The sequence below is a fragment of the Euprymna scolopes genome, chromosome 40 (assembly GCF_053919585.1).
Source record: "Euprymna scolopes isolate OS-2025 chromosome 40, ASM5391958v1, whole genome shotgun sequence".
In the NCBI taxonomy this organism is placed as follows: Eukaryota; Metazoa; Mollusca; class Cephalopoda; order Sepiida; family Sepiolidae; genus Euprymna; species Euprymna scolopes.
Window position 1 is genome coordinate 16,631,234 of NC_136521.1, and position 22,591 is coordinate 16,653,824.

Consider the following 22,591-nt stretch of genomic DNA (forward strand, 5'->3'; position numbering starts at 1 on the left):
CAAATAAAAAGTAACCTGGAAATCGCCTTTTCATTTTTACATTGGCATTTTAAGAATTTTATTTGTATTTATAATATATTTATCTATTCTGTAATTGACAGTTCAAAAGTGATAAAACTTAGCTTGCCCAGTCGTTGAAACCGTGTTGATATAAAGAATTGTCAACACATAATAGCATCTAACATTTTTATGATTTTTTTTTAATTGGTTACGAACAAAAAAATTTGGTAAGATTGTAAATTGAGTGGTAAAAAATTCCCCTCATCACCGTTGTGTTACTATGAAAACGAAACTATTCTTGACCTCTATATCTCATGAAAGAACCGAAATTCCCCTCATCACCGTTATGTTACTATGAAAACGAAACTTATATATCGAGATTTTAGAAGTAAACGGTTTTAAATGAGCAGATTTATTTTTCATAAATAAAGAATATAAACATGTTTAATATCATAAATACTTTTATTAATTTTAAACAATATATACATACTTTTGAAATTTTAAACAATATATACATGACTTTTTATAATTCTAAACAATATAAACCTTTTTTTTATTTTTGATTGTAAACAATGAAAATAGAAGATTGTATAATTTTAAACAATATAAACGTTTTCATTTTTTTATTTTAACAATATAATAGATTTTTTAAAGTCAATATCGTTTACAGACGCTTTTGATTGTAGTATAAAAGTTTTAAGCGGCGCAAATATTTTAAAGAGTTTTTTCATATTTTCAGAGTAAGTTGGATTCATTTTCAAATAAAAAAAACACAAAACAAATATTTTTCTAATGTAAAAAAGTAACATAAAATAAACAAAAAAACTATGTGATCAGTTAACATATATTTTAAAATATTGGGTACTTTTTTACGACCTAAATACGCGTAGTTTATCTCCTAATAAGAAATCAAAATCTACTTCTTTTTGGCTAATACATTTCAACGGCCTTTAAAGATAATATAAAAGAAGGAATGTTTTATTAAATAATAAAGATTGAACAATTTCGAGTGGGGAATCACTTTCTTATATAAATTTAATGTAAACTGAATATCCACTCCACGACCACGTAGTGGTAAACGAGACATGTAATCGTTAGAATTTTCCCAAGCTTTGTGGCAGAGTATGGGCAAAAAAGAGAACGGGGTGGGGAGGCTTTAAGTTCCAAACATTTTAAAAATACGTACAAACACTTCAAAACGTATGTGGGCGGTGAGATATTTTTTAAGAGTTGCTTTGAAAAGATCTCACTGTTAAATATTATTTAACTAATTATTATTTCCCGTTATTATTAAGGCTGTTAATATACATACAATAGTTGCTATATACAATGCACACACCCTTCTTGTATTTTGTTTTGTTTTCGTGTTTTTTCATTTCTTTTCAACGGATTACACCCCAGTTATATAAAGAATTTCTCATTTAATGTAAGGACAACGATATTAAAACTTTTTGCATCCAATGTATTCTGTGTTGTTTTTGCTGGTCGCCACGTTTTTTTCTCGCGCGTATACATTCAATTTTTACGCGTTTTAGATTTCCTCAGCTTGACGAATTCTCACGGGGATAAAACTCGGAAAATTCTGTGTAGCTTAATTGCCATATATATTTTCATAACTTATACCTAGCTCTACTTAAGTATTGAGTACTGTTGAAGTAAATACTGAAAATTTACGCATGAAATTATACCTTCTTACATTTAATTTTATGATTAAATATATATATATATGTGTGTGTGTGTATATATGTATATAACTCTATATGTCCACATTCTAATTTACAAATCAAAACTATTAGATTTTATTCGAATTAATTCACTAACACTTCTTGGGTGGCATATTAACAGAAATACGTTTCTAATAATTCAATGCTTTTGCAAACAATTTGTCTTTGGTTTCAATATAATTTTGTCATTAGAACATCACTTCCTATTAATATTTTTCCTATGTCTAAACAGAGCCAATTGAAGTCAACTTATGAGAATAGGGTGAGTGCGGAAGCAATTTGACGTGTAATGTATTTAATATTCTTGTGACACAACCGATTTTTGTTCTTTCATTGATAGCGGAATTTTAGCGATTCCTTCCTTCAAGTGCACAAATAATGCTAAAAATAATTTACTGCTGTTATTTCCTTCTTTTGTCAATATATTTGAGCGGGAAAATACGTTGAATATCGCAGATAAGAATGGCGAAAATCTTGGCTGCTGACATTTACGTCTTTCGTCGTCCTGGACGACTTTCAACAGATGCTATCAATTCAGATTTGACTTGCGAGTTAAATGATCGATCGACGTTTTTATCTAATATCACATATTGTTTTCAAAATCAATTTTTTTACTGCTGATTCACCCTTTATAAAGGCTGAAGACCACTCAAAGTAAAGGGTTTATGAGTGAAACAACACTGATAATTGGAGATGGTGGAAATTTATTTTAGAGAATGTTTTATTACGTTATGAATCAGTTCCTCTGTATTGTGTTCCACAAATGAGTAGTTCTTGGGAACAAAATCTCTGTTCATGGAATATTTGTTTAGCTTCAGACACATACAGAGACTAAGGAACGTTACTTATTGTGGTTGAAGCTAGAAACAGTTACAAAAATTGTCTTGAATCATTGACGCATAGTTGCTTTTTGCTTAACGGTGATCAAAAGCGACACTCACTTTGAACACAGATTTCTCATTGACTAATTATCTTGGAGAAAAATACTCTAATATCTTTAATCCCTCTGTTATTTCACGGTACTTCAGATTACGATCAACCAAAATGACTTTATAGACTTCTTAATTGTTTATGAACCAACTGCCCACTTTGCATAATCTGTCCATTAAGCCTCATTCGTGTCTTAACAACATTGTTTTATGTTTTCCTACCACCTCAGAATCAGTGTAAAATATAAAGTATAAAAATAGTACACCACTGCTGAACCAGTGTAAACTACAATATATGACATTATCATACCACCTCTGAACCAATGTTAACAACAATACCAGCTCTGAACCAATATTTGCAACAATACCAGCTATGAACCAGCGTTAACGACAATACCACCTCTAAACCGATGTTTAACACAATACCACCTCTGAACCAATGCTTACGACAATACCAGCTCTGAATCAATGTTAAACACAATACCAGCTCTGAACCAATGTTAAAAACAATACCATCTCTGAACCAATGTTAACAACAATACCACCTATGAACCAATGTTTGCGACATTGTTTACAGTTATAATACTAACTCTGGAGTAGTGTAAATGGCAATGTTAAAGGTTGTCATACCATTTCTGAACCAGTGTTAGTAGCGATGCTTAAAGTTACTATACTTGCACGGAACCAGTGTTTCTGATCGAGTCTTGTCAACATTTCTTTGTCAATTTTGTTGCTTTGACAGCATTTTTGCTCATCACAAATAATGATTTTATGAATAAAAGAAATGCAGATTTATGAATACAAGACATACAGATTTACTTATAAAATGTGTTTTACCAATACCACCTACTCTACTAACATGAGTGCAAATTATACACTGATAATCTGATTGAGTTCAAACTTTGAATCGGATTCAGGTTTATATGTTGTCGAAGTAATTAAAACAAATCTTGCTAAGAACTCTAGGAAACATATCTCAATCAAACAACTGTTACAGGATGACCTAGTAACATGTTTTGAAATATCAATCTGAATCATAACTTAGAATTCTTAATATGATATAATATTAAGTCTGGCTGAGGTTGATACGCCGTGGAATTAATGAAAACAAATACTCCAATAATCCCAGAACGTGTTCAAAATATTGAAATTATTTTCAATACTTTTTGGTCCCCCGACAAAAGGAGGATGGACCTCTAAATTCATCCTTGTCCGTTTGTCCATTCGTCTGTCCATACTTTTCTCAATAACTACGCCTTGGAATTTTTTTTTTTAATTTAGCACAAACATAAAACAGGATATGAGCAAAAACATTAACAGAACAGATTTTGCGGGAAAACTCTGGTTGCCTCCCTAGGGGTGCCTTTCGGGTTAAAATCGCTAAAATTGACACTTTTGTGCCTATTAAAAAAAATTGATGCCTTGGATCTTTATAAAACTTTCTAAAAAAAATTGTAGCTAATTGATTTCTATATAATTTTGCTTGTCTATACTTCGCGATAACTCTTGAGTGTACCCCATGGGCTCTTTTAAGGCTAATAAAAACACTCCATTTTTGAGACTATCTTACCATATTTTTCCAAAATTTTTTATGTATGTCTATTTACCAGTTTCGCATGGTACTGAAATTATATTTAAATATGTTAAGGCTTTTGGGATTTGGGGGCTAAATGGGGGTGGCAAATAATGGACTTAGTCATTTCCTCTTTTGCATGGTGCAGATCTCAAATTGACATAACTCAATACCTAAAAGTGCACCGTTTATTTATTTTCACCAGGATTTAACATCTTCTGGATCTTTAGGAGCTAAATGTGAGAGTAATGCTTAAAAATAGTCATATTTTTATTCATGCCTGGTTAACCGTGCACTCACAGGGGACCATGCGTGCTTCACTTGTTCAAATAGTTTTAACAGTTTTCGTCACAATTTTAAGTTGTTAAATCAACACAAGTCATCTTGTTAAATATCTACGCTTATTTGAAGCATAAAGGGATATCATTTTTTAAGTTTTACAGCCATTGTTTCGTAGCTAATCGTTTCAAACATAAAAGAAAGATTATTCTTTTAAAGTTATACAATCATTTTACCGAAATATTTTGCTTAAATCTAGGAATTGAGTAATTATCAGTAATTAAATAGACTTATTCGAATAGCAGATTATTTACACATTTTTTTACGAGGACAAAAGAATACAAAGACGTGTAATGCGTAATGAGGACTTCAGAATATAATAAGGATACGCTAAATGTTAATATGAACTAAAATTCTTCTCTCTTAAAAAAGATCGCCTTAAATATTAAATAAATGTTTTCCATAAAAACAAATCTGCTTAAATAAAAATGCCATTCTATGTAAGATGTCATACACTATTTACAATATTGGAATATCATATTTATTTTAACGAAGTCTATTCGAGAAATTATCACCAGGATTACATATTAACTTATTTGGCACAAGCATGGGTGCCCGGCATTACTCGGGTTTGTGGACGTGTGTGTTGAAAAAAAGTATTAGTAGTAGGCAGGCAGGAAGGCTCGAACACGTACCGCGAAGGAGAAAAATAACGTGAAAAAAAACTGACTTCCCTGCCGTTGCATCCATTGCAGAACTAGAAGTAGCGAACGTCGAAATTAAGTCAATCGAAAAGAGGGGATGAGTTGCTAAAATATTGGCGAAAAAACGACCCCTCCTTGTAGAAAACTACCCATTTGAGGATGCAGGAACTAATGTTTTGTGCCAATCTTTTTATATTTGTCGTCCGAAGGATCGCGCTTTAAAATGATACTAGTTTCATTACGTTCTGACACGTCTGTAAACATTTTTAGCAGATATATATACCCACAGACGTTTGCATTTTATATTCTAGAGAATGTCAATTTGAATTATATAAGACTGAGATTGGTAAGCAGTTAGATAGAAACAAACCGAATAACTCGAAGACATGTTAAAATACTGAAATTATTTCATGTAAAACTTATTTTGTGCCGAAACTGTTATAACTAGAACTCATAAGACTTAAAAGACAAGTTGAATTGCCAAACCAAATGTCGAATTGGGTTTAACGAAAGTTATTTTTCTTTGAAATAGATATGTAATGATTACAGAAGATTATTTCTTTGGAGTTGCATAGTTATTTATCTGTAATTCTTTATTTCAAACTAAAACTATATCATTGTAAGTAATAAAAAATCATTCGAAGAGTAGCGTATTTGCTTATTTCTTTACGAGGTTAACAAAGTACAAAGGTGTTTGGTACTAATGTGGACTACATCGCTTAATGAGGATTGCGAAAAGTTAAAAATAGAGTTATATCCTTTTCTTAAAAAGGAGATGCCTAGTAGTTTAAACAAGTGAAGCATACATGGTCCCCCGTGAGTGCACAGTGAACGAGGCATAAAAAATGACAAAGTTCAGAATTTGTCCCCCCCATTTAGTCCAAAAGATCCCAGGTGACATGAAATCCTGATGAAAATGAACAGAGGGTGCTGTTTTAGGCCTTAACAGATGTAAATTTGAGGTCTGCCACCATGCAAAGAAATAAATGATTAAGTCCATCATTTGCCCCCTCTATTTAGCCCAAAAGTTCCCAATGCCTTAATTTAAATTTCATTTCAGCACCATGCAAAACTGCTAAATAGACATACACAGAAAATTTTTAAAAAAATATGGTAAAATAGTCCCAAAAATAGAGTGTTTTTATTAGCCCTAAAAGAGCCCCTGGGACACAGCCAAAAGTTATCTCAAAGTAGAGACGTTCAAAATTATACAGAAATCAGTTACAACTTTTCAAAAATTTTTATAACAATCCAGGGCGTCAATTTTTTAATAATCAGAAAAGTGTTAATTTTAACCATTTTAACCCGAAAGACACCCCTAAAGGTGGGAGGGGGGCAAGCAGAGTTATCCCGGAAAATCATTTCTGTTACTTTTTTTTACTCGTATCCTGTTTAATGTTCTGCAAAATTTCAAAAATTCCAAAGCGTAGTTATTGAGAAAAGGTCGGACAGATGAAGCACAAGGGTGAATTTACAGGTCCATCCTCTTTTTGTCGGGAGGACCAAAAAGCACTTATTTATTTAAGTATTTATAGGCAATAGCGAATTGTTATAACTAGGATTTATAAGACAAGTTGAATTACATAACCAGACTAAGAGTTGGGGTTAACGAAAGTCATTTTTTGGTTCGAAATATACGTAAAACGATTAATTAAGAGAATTTGTTTTGAGTTGCATCCGTAATTTCTTATTTCAAACTAAAAATATACCATTGTAAGTAATAAAAAATCATTCGAAGAGTAACTTATTTGCTTATTTCTTTACGAGGCTAAAATAGTTCAAAGGCGTTTGGTACAAATGTGACCTACACCGTTTAATGAGGATTGCGAAAAAGTTAAAAATAGAGTAACACCGTCCTCTTACAAAGTTTAAATAAAGATATATAATAAATTAAGTGAAGCATTAATCATAAAACATCATATCAGATTACTGTATCAGAGGAATCTCTACTCGTGCTGTAATCCGTATGGATTGAATAGAATCTCATTCTATAGGTTTATTAGAACGTCAATGTCACGTACCACGCGATCGGATATCCATTAACTAAACAGAGATAAAGAGTATAATTATTCGGAAGAATTTGTACTCTTAGAGTTTATAAGGTCCGAATGAAATTAGGTTTTATCAAGTGGGGAATATTGAATAGGCGTCCTTGAACAGGTAAGCGCTTACCTGTTCATTAGCGTTAACAACTTGATTAAGCTGGGAGTATAAATACGAGTCTAGTTTGCCTCCTTGTCTTCAGAGTAGTCTTGCAGTCACTCGAACCAGAACAGTTCGTTCTCCACATAGTAGTCAAAAAGTCTACAACCACTCCACCATGCCTAACTACACCCTCCATTACTTCAATGGCCGCGGCCGTGCCGAGTGCATGCGTATGATGTTCCATATGGCCGGTGTCAAATACATGGACAAGAGATACGAATTCTCCGACTGGGATCGTTGCAGGAATGGTAAGGAATTATTTACTTTTTTTAAATTATTTTGAATTTAGACTTAGCAATATATCCCATTGACCCATATATTATTATTGATGCCCGGTAAAAATGATACGGGAAAAATGTTACGATAAAATGGCACCGGTAAAACGGTAACAGTAAAAATGGCTAAAGTAAATAAATAGGCAAAAATAGCACTTCGAGATGCTTCTATTCCTCTAGTTTTAAAAAGCGCTAAGGCCCTTAGCTTTAGTTTGAAAAAGGTCGGTTTGGTTAGGTTCCAGTTGTGTAAAAGCACCGAAAAGAAAGATTATAAGGTTTTATTTAATAATTACGTTGATTTTTTGGGGGTTTTTTTTAGTCTTGAAGATGGAATCTTAATTTAATGACTTAATCGCTAGCGGTCACTGAACTTTATGTTCTTGCACCAAAAATATTTTTACTTAAAAAAAATGTTATGAGATTTTTTTTCTTTTAAATAATGTTATACTAGAGAAAATGCATTACAAATTACAAGTGTCTAGCTTAATGTTGGAAGGAGAAAAATTGCCGACGCGATAAGGTAATATATTTGGAGTCTCGAAAATAGATTTAAAAAAAAATAAAACAAATTACTGGTAGAATTCACCCAATACATGTTATGGTAACATTTATTGTGTTGATTTCTCCCAATATTTTGTGTTATTTTTATTTTTAATCCATTATAAAGCATCTAAGTTAAGTATGGATTTCTAAATAATCTGCAGCTTACTGGGTGTGTTGAAATAACGTTATTTAGAAAACAATCCTAACTATTAGGATAAGGGTTCTTTGTAAACTATTCTTCACTTTCACTTAATAATTTAATAAATAATAAACATAGGAAATTGAAACTCTCGCCCGAAGTTTTATTACTGACAAAGTTAATATCAGGGACAGAATCTGATAAAACACCGTTTGCTGCTTACTTAGAATAGGGTGCTCTTTTGTTTGCGAATAATTATGCAACTATCGGTGCTTTCATTTTCTCTTGTTTTGTTTTTGTTGTTGTTTTGCCTCAATTTGCAATTATGAATCTTTTATTGTGGGAAAAATAGCTTATTATTAGAGCTTTGAGTATGTATACAGAATATTTCTAAAATATAAAGTTATTATTTTGAAAATCTATCTATAGTGACACCACCCCCAACATAAAATTGAACGACATTGTTTTGGATTCAATATTGATGACGGGCAGCTTAGCAGCTTGTAAAAATTACACAGAAACAAGATAAAAAGGGACGAGCATAAAAGATATCAATCCAACATGGTTGTGAATTAGTTCACTTGTCCTGAGCTCTCTCTCTCCCTCTCTCTCTCTCTCTATCTCTATCTCTCTCTGCCCCCCTCTCTTTCTCTCTCTTCAAGGTCCTGATTGACAGTAACTGTCATTTCCTACACTAATGACTGAGTAAGCATGAAACACTAATATAGGTATAAAAATAATTGTTAATACATTTCTTGAAAATGCTAGCAGGCCGCCCGGAATTTCCCGGTCGCAAGATACGATTAAATGTGACATTTTAATTCATGCAGGCTGCATATTTAATTTTATAGAGACAATTGATCGATTATTATATTGAACTTTATATATAATCGTGAGATAAAAATCATATATATATATATATATATATATATATATATATATATATATATATATATATATATACATACATATATTTATATATATATATATATACATACATATATTTATATATATATATATACATACATATATTTATATATATATATATATACACACATATATTTATATATATATATATATATATACATATATATATATATATATATATATATATATATATAAATTCACCTGTACAACTTTTTAAAAATATGGAATTGCCCGTCGGGGACAAGATTCAAGCAAGCAAACACGCCTGGACGGTCCACGGGGTTTTATAATTATATAGTTTATCGTTATAAAATACCCCTTTAAGAAATTAAAGTTAACCCCAGCTTTCGGTGGAGCAAGCTTGCGTTTTTGTTTACGGCGCCTGCTGGGGGAATATCGAAATGGCTATTCATATTCACTTTTCCAGGGCCGGAGTTCCCGTTTTTTAGTGAAATTTGCTGATTAATACTAGCTTCCGACCTTGTGTCGCATCATTAGCAGTGGTAGAGAGGCATTTCATACAACGCTAGTCGAGTTTCTGAACTTGACAATGACTATGGAAGAAACTGGACTATTTCGGCGTTTTTCAACTCTCGGACCGACACAAATGTTCTGGGTAGCCTAAGAGGTTCACCGTCCGGGGCTGTGCATCCCAACTTTTTTTTTTGGGGGGGGTAGTAGGGAAAGTTACCCGCCTGGTGTCTGACGGGCCCCGGCGAAGGAATGCATGCCGGTCTACTCTGTTTTTATTTTGCCGGGCCTGAGTGCTTTTCTTTTAGTGGCGCTGGATGATATATCCCACTTTATAAATTTGTGTCACATACCCTCAGGTTTGAAACGAGATAAATATCGTGTGTATATTTCATAGTACGACACATTGGCATTAGGTAAAACAAGTTTCATTCTCTATATATTTTTTGTTCTTGTAAATACACATACCTTTTTTTTCTAAACCATATCATTAGTGATCTTTTTCATGCTAAACAACTTGGCGACGAGGAACTCAAATTCATAACGTTGTATTGTAGTTAGCCATCTACAATACAATAACTGTCGCCAAGGAAATCAATAATAATGGGTCAAACTCTTTCTTAATCTTCATCAATGATCTCCCAAATTACATTTATGCGTAGGCATTTATGCGGACGACATCACATTCTATGGCAACACTTCAAAGGCTAACATTGACCAAGATGGTTCTGATTCTCTCTTTTCTGGTCTTGAAAACGCTGTGCAATTAGGGAAAAAGAAGGCTGGTTAATTTTAATGCATTGAAAACTAAGCTTTACTCCTTCCATCAAAATCGCGCAGACATCAATGACGCTTTAACTGAATGAATGGCTCTCATTTGAGGAGGCTTCATGTCTTGACAAGCTTCTAGGACTGACCTCACTCTTTATGTGAAATGTAACATGCATCAAATATGTAGCCAAGATCGCTGGGGAAATGGCTGAATCACTCTACGATTCCAGTAAATATTTCTCTGCAGATGCAATCTTCTATCTTCATGAGCCAGATACGCCCTAAAATGGAGTACTGCTGCCACATCTGGGAGGGGCTGCTATGCGCGCTCTATCTAGCTTTTATGAAGTTCAAAACCAGCTTAAAAACCAAGTAGGTGATGTCATTTTCTATTCCTTGCAACCTCTTCCCCACAAAAGAGACGTTGCTAGCCTGCCTCTGCTCTATCGTTATTTTAATGGCAAGTGCTCGACTACACTCCTGAACTCTTGCCAAACTTTCATAAAAACACTCAACTAGCTAGAAAGTGGGGAAAATTATATATATACTAGCTGTACCCGGCCACGCGTTGCTGTGGCTCAGTTTGTTAAAATGGAACACATGTGAAAGTAGAGAAAAGTTTGATTCTTTTTTTCAAGAGAATGTACAAATTATTTTTTTTTTAACAGATGTTAAGAAAATAAACAGAAAAATACTTCCATCATTAATTATGAAAAAAAATAAATAAAATACGATAAAACTTGCTGAGTATGCACTGTTTTACGGTTGTTGTAAAACTGGAACGGAAACTTAAATTTCGCTTCATTTTAATCTTTGTTAATTATTTAATTGCCCCCCCCCCAACGAATATAATCCAAACAGTAACATTCAACAATTGTACTTTATCTATATAAAACACAAAATGGGTGTTTGTATTACTGTACACATAGATTCGAGAAAGTTGTGAAAAAAAAAATATATATATAACAAATAAATGTTATCAAAGCCAAGATAAGTTACTTTTCTGCCAAACTGGATAGATATATTTTTCGTGTTTTTATTCAATGTAACATATTTATTCAGCTCGAAAACCATACAGTGTTTACCGATGTATTCAAAAATTCAAGATGGCGTCTTACACCCTCATTAACACCGTAAGTATGGAAGAAGGTGTTATAAATAAAAAACTATACAAAATTTACAACATCTTTTCCCACACTTACCGTGTTAAAGAGAGAATCAGACGCCATCTCGAATGTTCCAATACATCGGTGGTTTTCGAGCTGAATAAACATGTTACATTGAATTGGGAAAAGATGTTATAAATAAAAAACCTAATGAAATACTGTTAAAAACTCGCTTAATACATGTTAATGCGGCATAGGTTGACATATATTCGGCGTGTTTTTAATAGTAATTTGTATATTTTTTTTATTTATAACACCTTTTTCTATACTTACGGTGTAAAAGAGGGTGTGAGACGCCTTCCTGAATGTTCGAATACATCGCCCGGTAAACACTGTATGGTTTTCGAGCCGAATAAATATATTACATTGAATAAAAACACGAAAAAGATATCCAGTTTGGCAGAAAAGTAACTGATCTTGGCTTTGAGAACATTTATTTGTTATGTATTATTATTATTTTTTTTTGACAACTTTTTCGAATCTATGTGTACAGTAATACAAACCCCCTAAAATGTAGTTGGAAAAAGCGATTTTATAGTGAGATTAAAGAATGGTTAGTCTAAAAAAAGGGTGAAAAACAAAACAAATAAGCAATTAATAATTATTACCAAAAGCAGTAAATGCTACTTTTAAGTAATAGTCGTAGAGTGATAGAGTGTAAGTAAAACCTGGAATATCCGGTTGTTTCGTTTCGTTTTAACAATGGAAAGAGCAGAAAATGGAGAGAAAAGAAAGAAAGAAGGAAAGACCGAAAGGAAAGATAAAGATAGGGAAGTACCCCCACCACCATCACCCATAAAGCAAAAACACAAGGAAAGGTAAGAAAGAAAGAAAGAAAGAAAGAAAGCAAAAAAGCACGTAAGGAAAGAGCGAAACGAAAGTTGTGTTTGTGTAAGTAAGGAAGTTTGGTGCGTTTCACGTAAATGTCAATTCAGGTTTTCATTAAACTTTAACCACGCGGGTTATAACGAAATCGAAGTAATGTAATTGTGAATTCAATTCCAGGTAACGGATTGTGTTCTGTTTGAATCTAATTTTATTATAATAAATGCTTTATAAATTGTGTTTATGTTTTATGCTAACCAATGGCAAAGTAAGCATGGTTCGTTTCAGTGTAAGTACAGTCCAGTTTTTAGATAAATTCTAACCGGTGATCGGTTTTAAATGTCTCCTGTGAACGTTCTGGTACGGTGTAAGTGAGTGGCGGTGGTAGCATGAATTTGGTAGAGAGAGTTTACTTTACTACTTCCATTAAATGTAACCGATTTTTACAGTGGACTCTCACCAGACAGAATATAGGAAACTGTGATCAGCGAGATCCTTGATATGTAACAACCCAATAACATACGGCAGATGTCGTGATTCAGTTTGTGAATGATACGGCTGCACCAAATCTATACAGGTGCAGTCCTATAAACGTCAAAGTCGGAGGGGAAAAATGAGTTCATTTTATTTATATAGATATATATATATATATATATATATATATATATATATATATATATATATATATATATGTTCCCCACTCTCTATATGTGCCTAAATCTAAACGCATATTCCATTAACAAAACTTCTTTCCCAAAACTGCCAGCCCGTGGAAACCTATTACGCTGGCTTGCTTCTTGGTTGAATAGAACACAGTAGCCTTCAAATTCAATGCAAACAAGTTTTAAGTTCACGTAAATAATACAATTCTACCTAATTTACACCATTAACGATTACTATACTACCACTTTACAGTCATTAACCATTATCCTGGAGCCTTGATAAGTGGCGACTCCTAAGAAAAAAAATCGAATTTATAAAAGTGACACAACACCTCTGGCAAGGAAGATCTCCAATTCAGAAACTGACGATCACCAAAAATCTCTGTTTTTCGAACAAAAAACAAAAAGAATAGATTTATATTAGTGAATACTAAGACTATGACAACAGAATATCATTGTTTTGACACAGTTAGACGCAATTAATCAATTGAAAACCACATTTCTCTATATAAAAGCATATAAGATATCAATGGATACACACTTGAGAGTCAAAACAATGAAAAGAATATGCTGTTGTCTTAGCCCTAGTGATTACATATAAAACAACGGTGTAGCATTCTAAACAAACAACACAGTCTTTTAACTGGAACTATAAAATATCTCATAGATGTCCTTTAAATAACAATGTAAAACAATATCGTTTAGTCGGACACCGAAAAACATGTTCTCAAAACTATACTTAAATTTCAGGATATAAGTGTAAGCAAGATTTCCTTAAATATTTTCTCAATTAATATTTTATCTTCTTCGAGAAGAAAATATAAACTTTGTTCAGCATAAACTGTAATTGGTAATATTACAGCAGTTATTAGAACTTGCTCTTTTTTCATGTAAGTAAATTTCGTTTTTGAAAAAAGTCTACAATATTTCAAGGAAATTATCGTTCGTATGTTCTAACAGCAACAAAAACTACATACGAAACTGTTGCTAGAACAAGAATTGCAAATCAACAGATCTTACAACAACAGAATTTTTTCATGTCTATACATCAACAACAACAACAAACCGAAAAATTACTTCTCAAAAGTTCGACAACACAATGAGATTAACATAGTTTTTTCACAAAACAGGATATGGAGCAACCGTGGAGACATCTACCTACGTTCTCTATGAATACCAAACGTTCGGCGCTTTCTTTAGGATTTATGAAAGTTTAGTGGCCTGATGCGAAAAAGGCTAGACTATTTGTTCGAAACTGGGAAACACAACACATTCGTAAACTACATACTACCTAAAAATACATGATATTTGGGGTTTGCGAAAATAATGAAGTTACTATCAGAACATATCGCCCTCAACACTTCACTGTTCCACAATAGGTAAAAGTGTTTTAATTTGACTAAGCGAAATGATGGAAATTATTTAGCGTTCGCGTCGGTCGTAAACAAACACTGTAATGATATTAGACTAGCAGAATTGTCGCAACAACGATAAATATCAATAAAGAATGCCGAAATTAGACAAAGAGTACGAGCGAAACTCGAAAGCGAATCCGATTTCGCGTTTAAGAAACTTGTGGATGATTCCCAAACGATTATAAACATAAAAACATTTCTAAAAACATAGAAGAATCGAGCATACGGCAGGAAAGTAAAAGGATATATTTAAAACGTATTCCTCTAAAAAAGAATATAAATCAAAACAGTGCTCCTCTGAAAATCAGAGCCAAGAAAATATAATATACATGTTTTTATTCGTTTTCCTTCCTCCAGACTTCCCCTGCAACTACTTGCCCTGTCTGCAGATGGACAATGGTTACATGATGCCCGAGACAATGGCCATTTGCAGGTACATGGCCCGTGAATTCAGTAAGTTATTTATATTTTTCTATGAAACTAATTCCAGCAAACAATAAGATAATTCTCTCAGACTTAAAATTGATTTTCCACGAATTCTTGTTTACAATTCCATTCTCATAAAGCACATAAAATGCATAAAACATTTTTTTTATTTATTTAAGTGATAACGTATTTATCTACTACAGTTTAACTGATTCAGAATTAATATTCAAACTTTTATAATACCCAACAAATATTTCCAAATATATTTTTAATTAATTTTAAATGTTGTTGCAGTTTTCATTGTTATCACATTCCTCTATTGTTGTTTATAGATTTCTATCCCAATAACGCCATGGACATGATGAGGTGCGACTACATCAGCGACTGCTTCTATGAAATCATGCACGATTACATGAGGTACTATCACTGGAAGAACGGAAACTTCAGGGTGAGTCATTCATTCTTAGTATAAATCACAAATCGATTTTAAACCACGTTATAAAACAATCAATAAAAAACATGTGAGAAAAATAATTTTAATTTAAAAACCAGTGATAATATCTAATTTTAAAAAGAATGGAAACTTAAGGGTGAGTCATTCATTCTTAGTATAAATCACAAATCGATTTTAAACCACGTTATGAAACAATCAATAAAAAACATGTGAGAAAAATAATTTTAATTTAAAAACCAGTGATAATATCTAATTTTAAAAAGAATGGAAACTTAAGGGTGAGTCGCTTATTATAAGCCAATACCCCAGCTTCCTGTCTCTATTAAATAATGATGTGGATTCAATATGTCTTGTATATAACATAAAGATGAAGCCAGCAAAACAGAAAAAAACACATTTGATTTTTCTTATTGAAATTACAACTAAATGGAACGTTTTTAAATTTAATTAACCTCCAAAGCGAACGTTTTTTAGTGTAATAACCTCTAAATATACGTTCTTAAAATGTAATAACCTCAAAATCGAACGTTTTTAAAATGAAATAACTCTCAAAATTGAACGTTTTTAAAATGTAAATCCTCCAAATAGAACGTTCGTTAATTGAATTAACCTCAAAATCTAACGTACTTAAAATGTAATAACCTTTCAATATACATGTTTAAATGTAATAACCTCCGAATCGAACGTTTAAAATGTAATAACCTCTCAATATACGTGTTTAAATGTAATAACCTCCGAATCGAACGTTTAAAATGTAATAACCTCTAAATTCACGTGTTTAAATGTAATAACCTCGAATCGAATGTTTTAAATGTAATAACCTCAAAATCGAATGTTTTTAAAATAGAATAACCTCTAAATATACATGATTAAATGTAATAACCTCCAAACCGAACGTTTATAAAATGTAATAACCTCTCAATATACGTGTTTAAATGTAATAACCTCCAAATCGAACGTTTAAAATGTAATAACCTCTAAACATACGTGCTTAAATGTAATAACCTCCAAATCGAACGTTTTTAAATTGAATAACCTCCAAATCGAATGTTTTTAAAATGGAATAACCTCTTAATATACAAATTTAAATGTTATAACTTCCAAATCGAACGTTTAGAAAATGTAATAACCTCTCAATATACGTGTTTAAATGTAATAATCTCCAAATCGAACGTTTAGAAAATGTAATCTCTCAATATACGTGTTTAAATGTAATTACCACCAAATCGAACGTTTAAAAATATAGGTGTTTAAATGTAATAACCTCCGAATCGAACGTTTAAATGTGTAATAACCTCTCAATATACGTGTTTAAATGTAATAACCTCCAAATCGAACGTTTTTAAAATGGAATAACCTTCAAATTGAACGTTTTTAAAATGTGATAACTTCCAAATCGAACGTTTTTCAAATGTAATAACATCCAAATTGAACGTTTTTCAAATGCAATAACCTTCAAATGGAAGGATTTGTAATTTAATAACCTCCAATTTAAAAATATTATAAAAATTACTTGATAATCTACCCATCGTTTACCAGAAATCTTTACTTTGGTAACGTGGCTGTTACACTTTAACCGTGTCGTTATATGTCAATAACTCGAACCCACACATTGTTTGGTATTCGTCGCAAAGGAACAAACAAATAAAAAGGAAAGAAATAAAATATCTGACTCAGCATTTTTTAAAGCTACAAATGTTTCAAAATGTTTGTTTTCCTTTTCCCTACAGTACAACATGAACGACTGGGGATTCGGTGGTGACAGCATGTGCAGCAATTACGATGTAAGTCTCATTTTATTTTCAAAAATGTATATTTCAATCAAATTCATGCAATTCTAGAAAAAGGTGGCACACTCTAATGTAATCTTCGTCAAAGAATATAATTAATCCGTGTGTTTTTTTGTGTTTTGCTTTCAGAACTACATGTACTGGAGATACATGAACACCTTCAACAGAATCATGCCCTTCATGGAGAGATCTCTATGCATGCGCAATGGCGGAAACATGTGGTTCATGGGAGATCAGGTTCGTATTGACTTGAAACCACGGTATTTTAAGTTAAGACTCGCATGATACAAAATAGCTTTGTTTTCTTATAGATAAAATAATACTTTTTAGTGGAATATTTTATGTTATACACGACAAGGGAAATAATAAAATCACAACAAATAATTTCTACAAAAATCAGATTTATTATAAGCAGGAGATATAGCTCAGTGGTAGAGCATTCAACTACAGACTTCAATCCCAAGTGTACCTCACCATTCTATTTTAAGTTTTCCTTATTAATGAGTTCAATTTATGATAAAAGAAGACGTACCATTTAAAATCGCCGCAAATCATTACTTCGTTTGCATATTTTAAAACTAAACATTAATCAGAAGTGACTTCCCAAGGGCAATTATTGTCAAGCCAAAATATTAGCTGACGTAATATTGTAAAGAAATACAGACTGAATTTGATGAACGATATTATCATTATTTTCTATTTTGTAATTTTTTGCGAATTAGTTCACTGAGCAAATTATTCCTTGTAATATATAATAATCCGTAGAAAATTGATTTTATTTCATACGCAATGTGCTTACATTTAAATACCATGTTGATCATGCTTAAGCGTGTTGCAACGCCGAGCTACCAGATAGTGTTCAATAAAAAAAAAATTGGATAAAATTATATATACACACAGATATATATATATATATATATATATATATATATATATATATATATATGAGAGAGAGAGAGAGAGAGACTTATATGTAATATACTGAGTTCGTGTAATTCAATAAATTTTCATATACCAATAGGTTTTAAGCAAAAAGTTGTTGACTTAAGGATTAAGCTACAAAATTATCATATTTCATAATTGAAATGGGCTTTTCCGTAACCGCAACCAAGGTAAATGTTTCTCGCATGCTTTTCCTGTTAGGGATTCCTACTCCCCTTTTTTCTTTCTATTCAAAAAAATACTACATTTCCAAAAGTGTGTTTATTTATAAAGTCTATATAATGCTTTAAATTGTCAAACTGGACATTGAAACAATTGTAACGTAAAATGAAATACACTTTTTGTTGCCATCAACACCTTGTCTTGAAGTCTTGATTTTGCACACACAGTATATATATATATATATATATATATATATATATATATATATATATATATATATATTAAGTAATGTGATTGATAATTTAAATTTGAAAATCAAATTATAATTAAATTAAAAATCCGTTTCATAAGAAACGGATTTTTAATTTAATTATAATTTGATTTTCAAATTTTAAATTATCAATCACATTACTTAATATTGAATTAGCTCTAGGATATTTACCTATCGAGCTTATTATATATCTAAATTACAACGAGCACTTTCTCTTTCCTGTATTTTACTTAAACTAGCAATTTCACTGTTACATTGAAATACACTCAGCTCTTTAGACTATTGTTCTAATCTCCTTTAAATTATATATATATATATATATATATATATATATATATATATATATATATATATTAGTGATGAGATGATTAATCGGAATGGGAATCGCGAATCAGAAAAATCAACTTGGGGGGTGTATCGGAATAAGTATCGGAATAAGAAAATGTATGCTTGTTTTCCGATGCAAAAAAAAACGATTCAATTAATTATTATTTCTTTTATTTGGCTGTGTTTTAAAGCAAAATCCTTCCCTGCTGGAATAATGAAATAATTTTAAGCTACCAACAACACCTAAATCTATATCATCCTCCGCAAGTGTGCTTTTACGTTTGAGAAAATAGATGCACAGTTAACATATGTTTTTACAATAATCGGGACAAAATAACAATTATATGGTTTAATATTTCGAGATTCATAAAGAATCGGATTCAGTCAGATTCGGTAACTGTATCAAAATCGAGAAAAATATTGGGAAACTTCCATTATATATATATATATATATATATATACAGAGAGAGAGAGAGACTTCCAGATACAGTACTGTTTCACAGCTCATCAGTTCGGCTAGGCAAGCAACTACTTCAAGCCAGGATCGAAACCAGATTGTCCAAACGACAGTCGGAGGTTTAACCGTTGCGCTATACGGCTGTTGCTATGTAGGTAGTGAATTAACAATATAGTGATATTGCCCAAAGTACCTTAGCTCAATTTGTTTACACAAAAGCTATCGCTTCATACACTAAGTGTCAAGCAAAGACCAGCAAGACCTTGGTCAATGTAGGGGCAACCCTTCATACCAATTGTCATTATCCAGCTCCCCTACTCCCCCGGGAGTTGGTCCCCATTTCCCCTTCACTCCTCACTTTAAAAATCGGCCTTGTGCCTAATTTGCTCACTGGGGGAGCAAATAAATACCCTTTTCTTGGCCTTTTGGCCAAGATCAAAGTGTAATATCTCTTCCGGCAGATACTGCAAGCAAAAACCATATGTGGGGACAACCCCTCATATAAGACCTTGACCAAGATCAAAGTGTAGTATCCGTTCTTACTGCATGCTGTACTTATTGTGATATAAAGTGGGGAATCATTTTCTGTAATGATTTAATGTAAAATGACCACCCACTTTACAACCAGTCAGTCTCAAAGCCATTCAAGTCATTCTCCAGATCATTCAAGTTGTTTTTGAAGGATTCCAGTTATTTTTTAAGCATTCAAGTCATTCTTAAGGTCATTCAATTCATCCTTAAGTTCATTAAAGTCATTCTAAGTCATTTACTTTTTATTTATTTAAGTCATTTCAGCCCATTTTACGGTTATTTTAGTTTATCTTTAAGAATTCCATGTCAAGCCTACATTCAGGCATTCATTCATTACATGAGAACACGCGACTAATGGCTATCGGCCTTGTTTTTTACGGAGTTACATTTCCCGAGACAGATGTTTTCCTCTTGACAGAAATATACCCAGCCTTACATAACATGTCATCTTGCTAACACTTTATCAAGCGACGAAAAAGTTAAAAATCTCACGCAAATTAATTTTATAGGATAACGTCTAGATATAAAACGATGTTAACCGTTTACGTGTTCAAAGGTGAAATTTTGCTCCATGTTTGCCTTCTCTTCTTGAAAATTATTGGTAATCGCAAAAGGCGCCTCTGCTGCACATACATCTTTTTCAATGCGTGCCATCGAAAGCGCTGAGTTTTTAATTCCACTTTCCGGGCCTAATGCCAAATTTTCGCGGTGTGAGAGAAAATAATACTTTAAAAATGATCACAAGAAACAGGCACTATTTTGGGAGTGAGGAAACTGTGAATTAGACATGTTTCAGGAATTTATGAAAGTTTAGATTTAGCGATGGAAAAGAAATCGCACGTACAATTATTTAGGAGAGAGAGATAAATAAGTAGATTTGATTAGAAAACTCATGTAATACAGTGTCAGTAATTCAATAATTGCAATCATCAGGCCAAGATCAAAGTATAGTATCTTTTATGATGCTGCACTTAACTTAATGGAGAAGAAATCCTTCATAACTGATACATTTAAAAAAAAATTGTTACTATCCATAGTGCCCTTTTTAAATACACAGTAAAACCGACCTCATATCTTATTCTGCCCTCATGGTGAGGACAATTTAACAAACAAAAAATTGTAATATTGATCTCTACCTTTTACTATACTACCTGGGAGAACCGACGTTGCCCGGGATTGAGTGATGGTCAACGAATTTTTCACACTCCCATATTTTTATTATCATCGAAATCGGTGAAATCGCCAATGTTTGAATCAAATCCATTGATTGCTTGCTCTAATTAGGGACCCATCACGGTGCACTGGGAGTAAGATTTATATACCTTCCCGCAGTGACTTGGTCCACAATAACATTGCACTGTAGAGTCCACAATAACATTGCACTGTAGAGAACTTACTATCGATTTTATAAAATTATTATATATAATAATGGCTCAAATTAAAGTTTTAAAAAAAAAGTCAATTATCATGCTTTAATTGTGCTCTAAACATAAACATTCATTTCGAACGCGCCCCGTCATATCAAAGAATCTATTGTTGATAGTGTTTGCCGGGCCTTTTGGCTTTCGTGAAAACAAAACTTCTCAAATGCACTTGAGATGTTCGGATGTATAAGAAGTTAACTTTGGTCAAAGTTACTTGTTCTTTCCTCCATTTGATTATTTGGATTATCGATTATCAATACTTATCGATGACATTCCGATACAAAACCTATCTAAGCACACTGCCAGGCACATCAAGTACCTGTAAAGTAAGTGCGAAATTTTATAAAAATGGACCCGGTCATTTTCGAGTCCATAGGGAACTTACACACACGCACGCACACATACATACCCACTTACATTTTTTTTATATAATAGTAGAGATACCAGGATGTAAATATGCGTGTATGTACGTAAAAATCTATATTCATATTTATTATATGGGTTTTCCGCATCCGCATTTTTTCTGTAAACAATATAAGACTTATCACACGTATTTACCACTTTTCGATTTTTTTCTTCCAGATGATGTGGTGTGACATGATGTTCTACTGTTGTATGGAGATGATGTACAATTCCTACCCCAACATGTTCAGCAACTACCCAAGAATGATGGGTCTCTACAACCGCTTCTACAACTACCCAAAGATGGCTGGTTACTTTAAGAACCGCTGTAACTCTATGTGGTAAAGGCGACCTAAGAATTTAGATGACCACACTCAAACGACAAAGAATATTTTGATAAAGAAACAAATTTTAGTAAAAAAAGACTTTTTACAAGATAAATATCAGCCGTTTGAATTTGACAATTTTTTTAAAATAAAAACAAAAATTATTCATAAAAATATTTGATCGTTTAATCATTTATTGCTTAAACATTTATCATATTGTTTGATATATAGCTTGCTTGTCACCGTTCATATTTCTTCTGTAAATAATGTGTTAGTGGGAGAAAGGATGAGGAATGCAATCAAAGGACGCACGAGAAGTTTTAAGAAGTTTTGAATTAGACGAAATAAATATAAAACAATCATAAGTTTCATATTATTCGAACTCTAACTTTAACCCTGGACAATAATACTAAAACTATGCTTATTATTTATATGAACAATTTAAGACAAAACTCTGTCAAAAATTAAAAA

At 32.2% G+C, this 22,591-nt stretch overlaps 2 protein-coding genes across 2 annotated transcripts in view; one reads left to right on the forward strand and one right to left on the reverse strand.

The window, feature by feature from the left end:
* The window catches only part of LOC145265754 (S-crystallin SL20-1-like), a 334,046-nt gene that overhangs the window by 121,792 nt on the left and 189,663 nt on the right, over positions 1–22,591 (reverse strand). The window lies entirely within an intron of this gene.
* Positions 7,530–22,139, forward strand: LOC145265680 (S-crystallin SL20-1-like). Its single transcript, XM_080121740.1, has 6 exons — positions 7,530–7,662; positions 14,966–15,061; positions 15,367–15,482; positions 17,219–17,272; positions 17,408–17,515; positions 21,975–22,139. Exons 1-6 carry the CDS (start codon positions 7,530–7,532, stop codon positions 22,137–22,139), a joined length of 672 nt encoding a protein of 223 aa, XP_079977866.1.

What these genes read in the sequence shown, in the direction of transcription:
- LOC145265680 (XM_080121740.1), top strand. Translation starts at nt 7,530, where the DNA reads ATGCCTAACTACACCCTCCATTACTTCAATGGCCGCGGCCGTGCCGAG. An exon ending in CTGGGATCGTTGCAGGAATG is followed by an intron (nt 7,663 to 14,965) that starts GTAAGGAATTAT and finishes TCCTTCCTCCAG; the next exon opens with ACTTCCCCTGCAACTACTTG. An exon ending in GGAAGAACGGAAACTTCAGG is followed by an intron (nt 15,483 to 17,218) that starts GTGAGTCATTCA and finishes TTTTCCCTACAG; the next exon opens with TACAACATGAACGACTGGGG.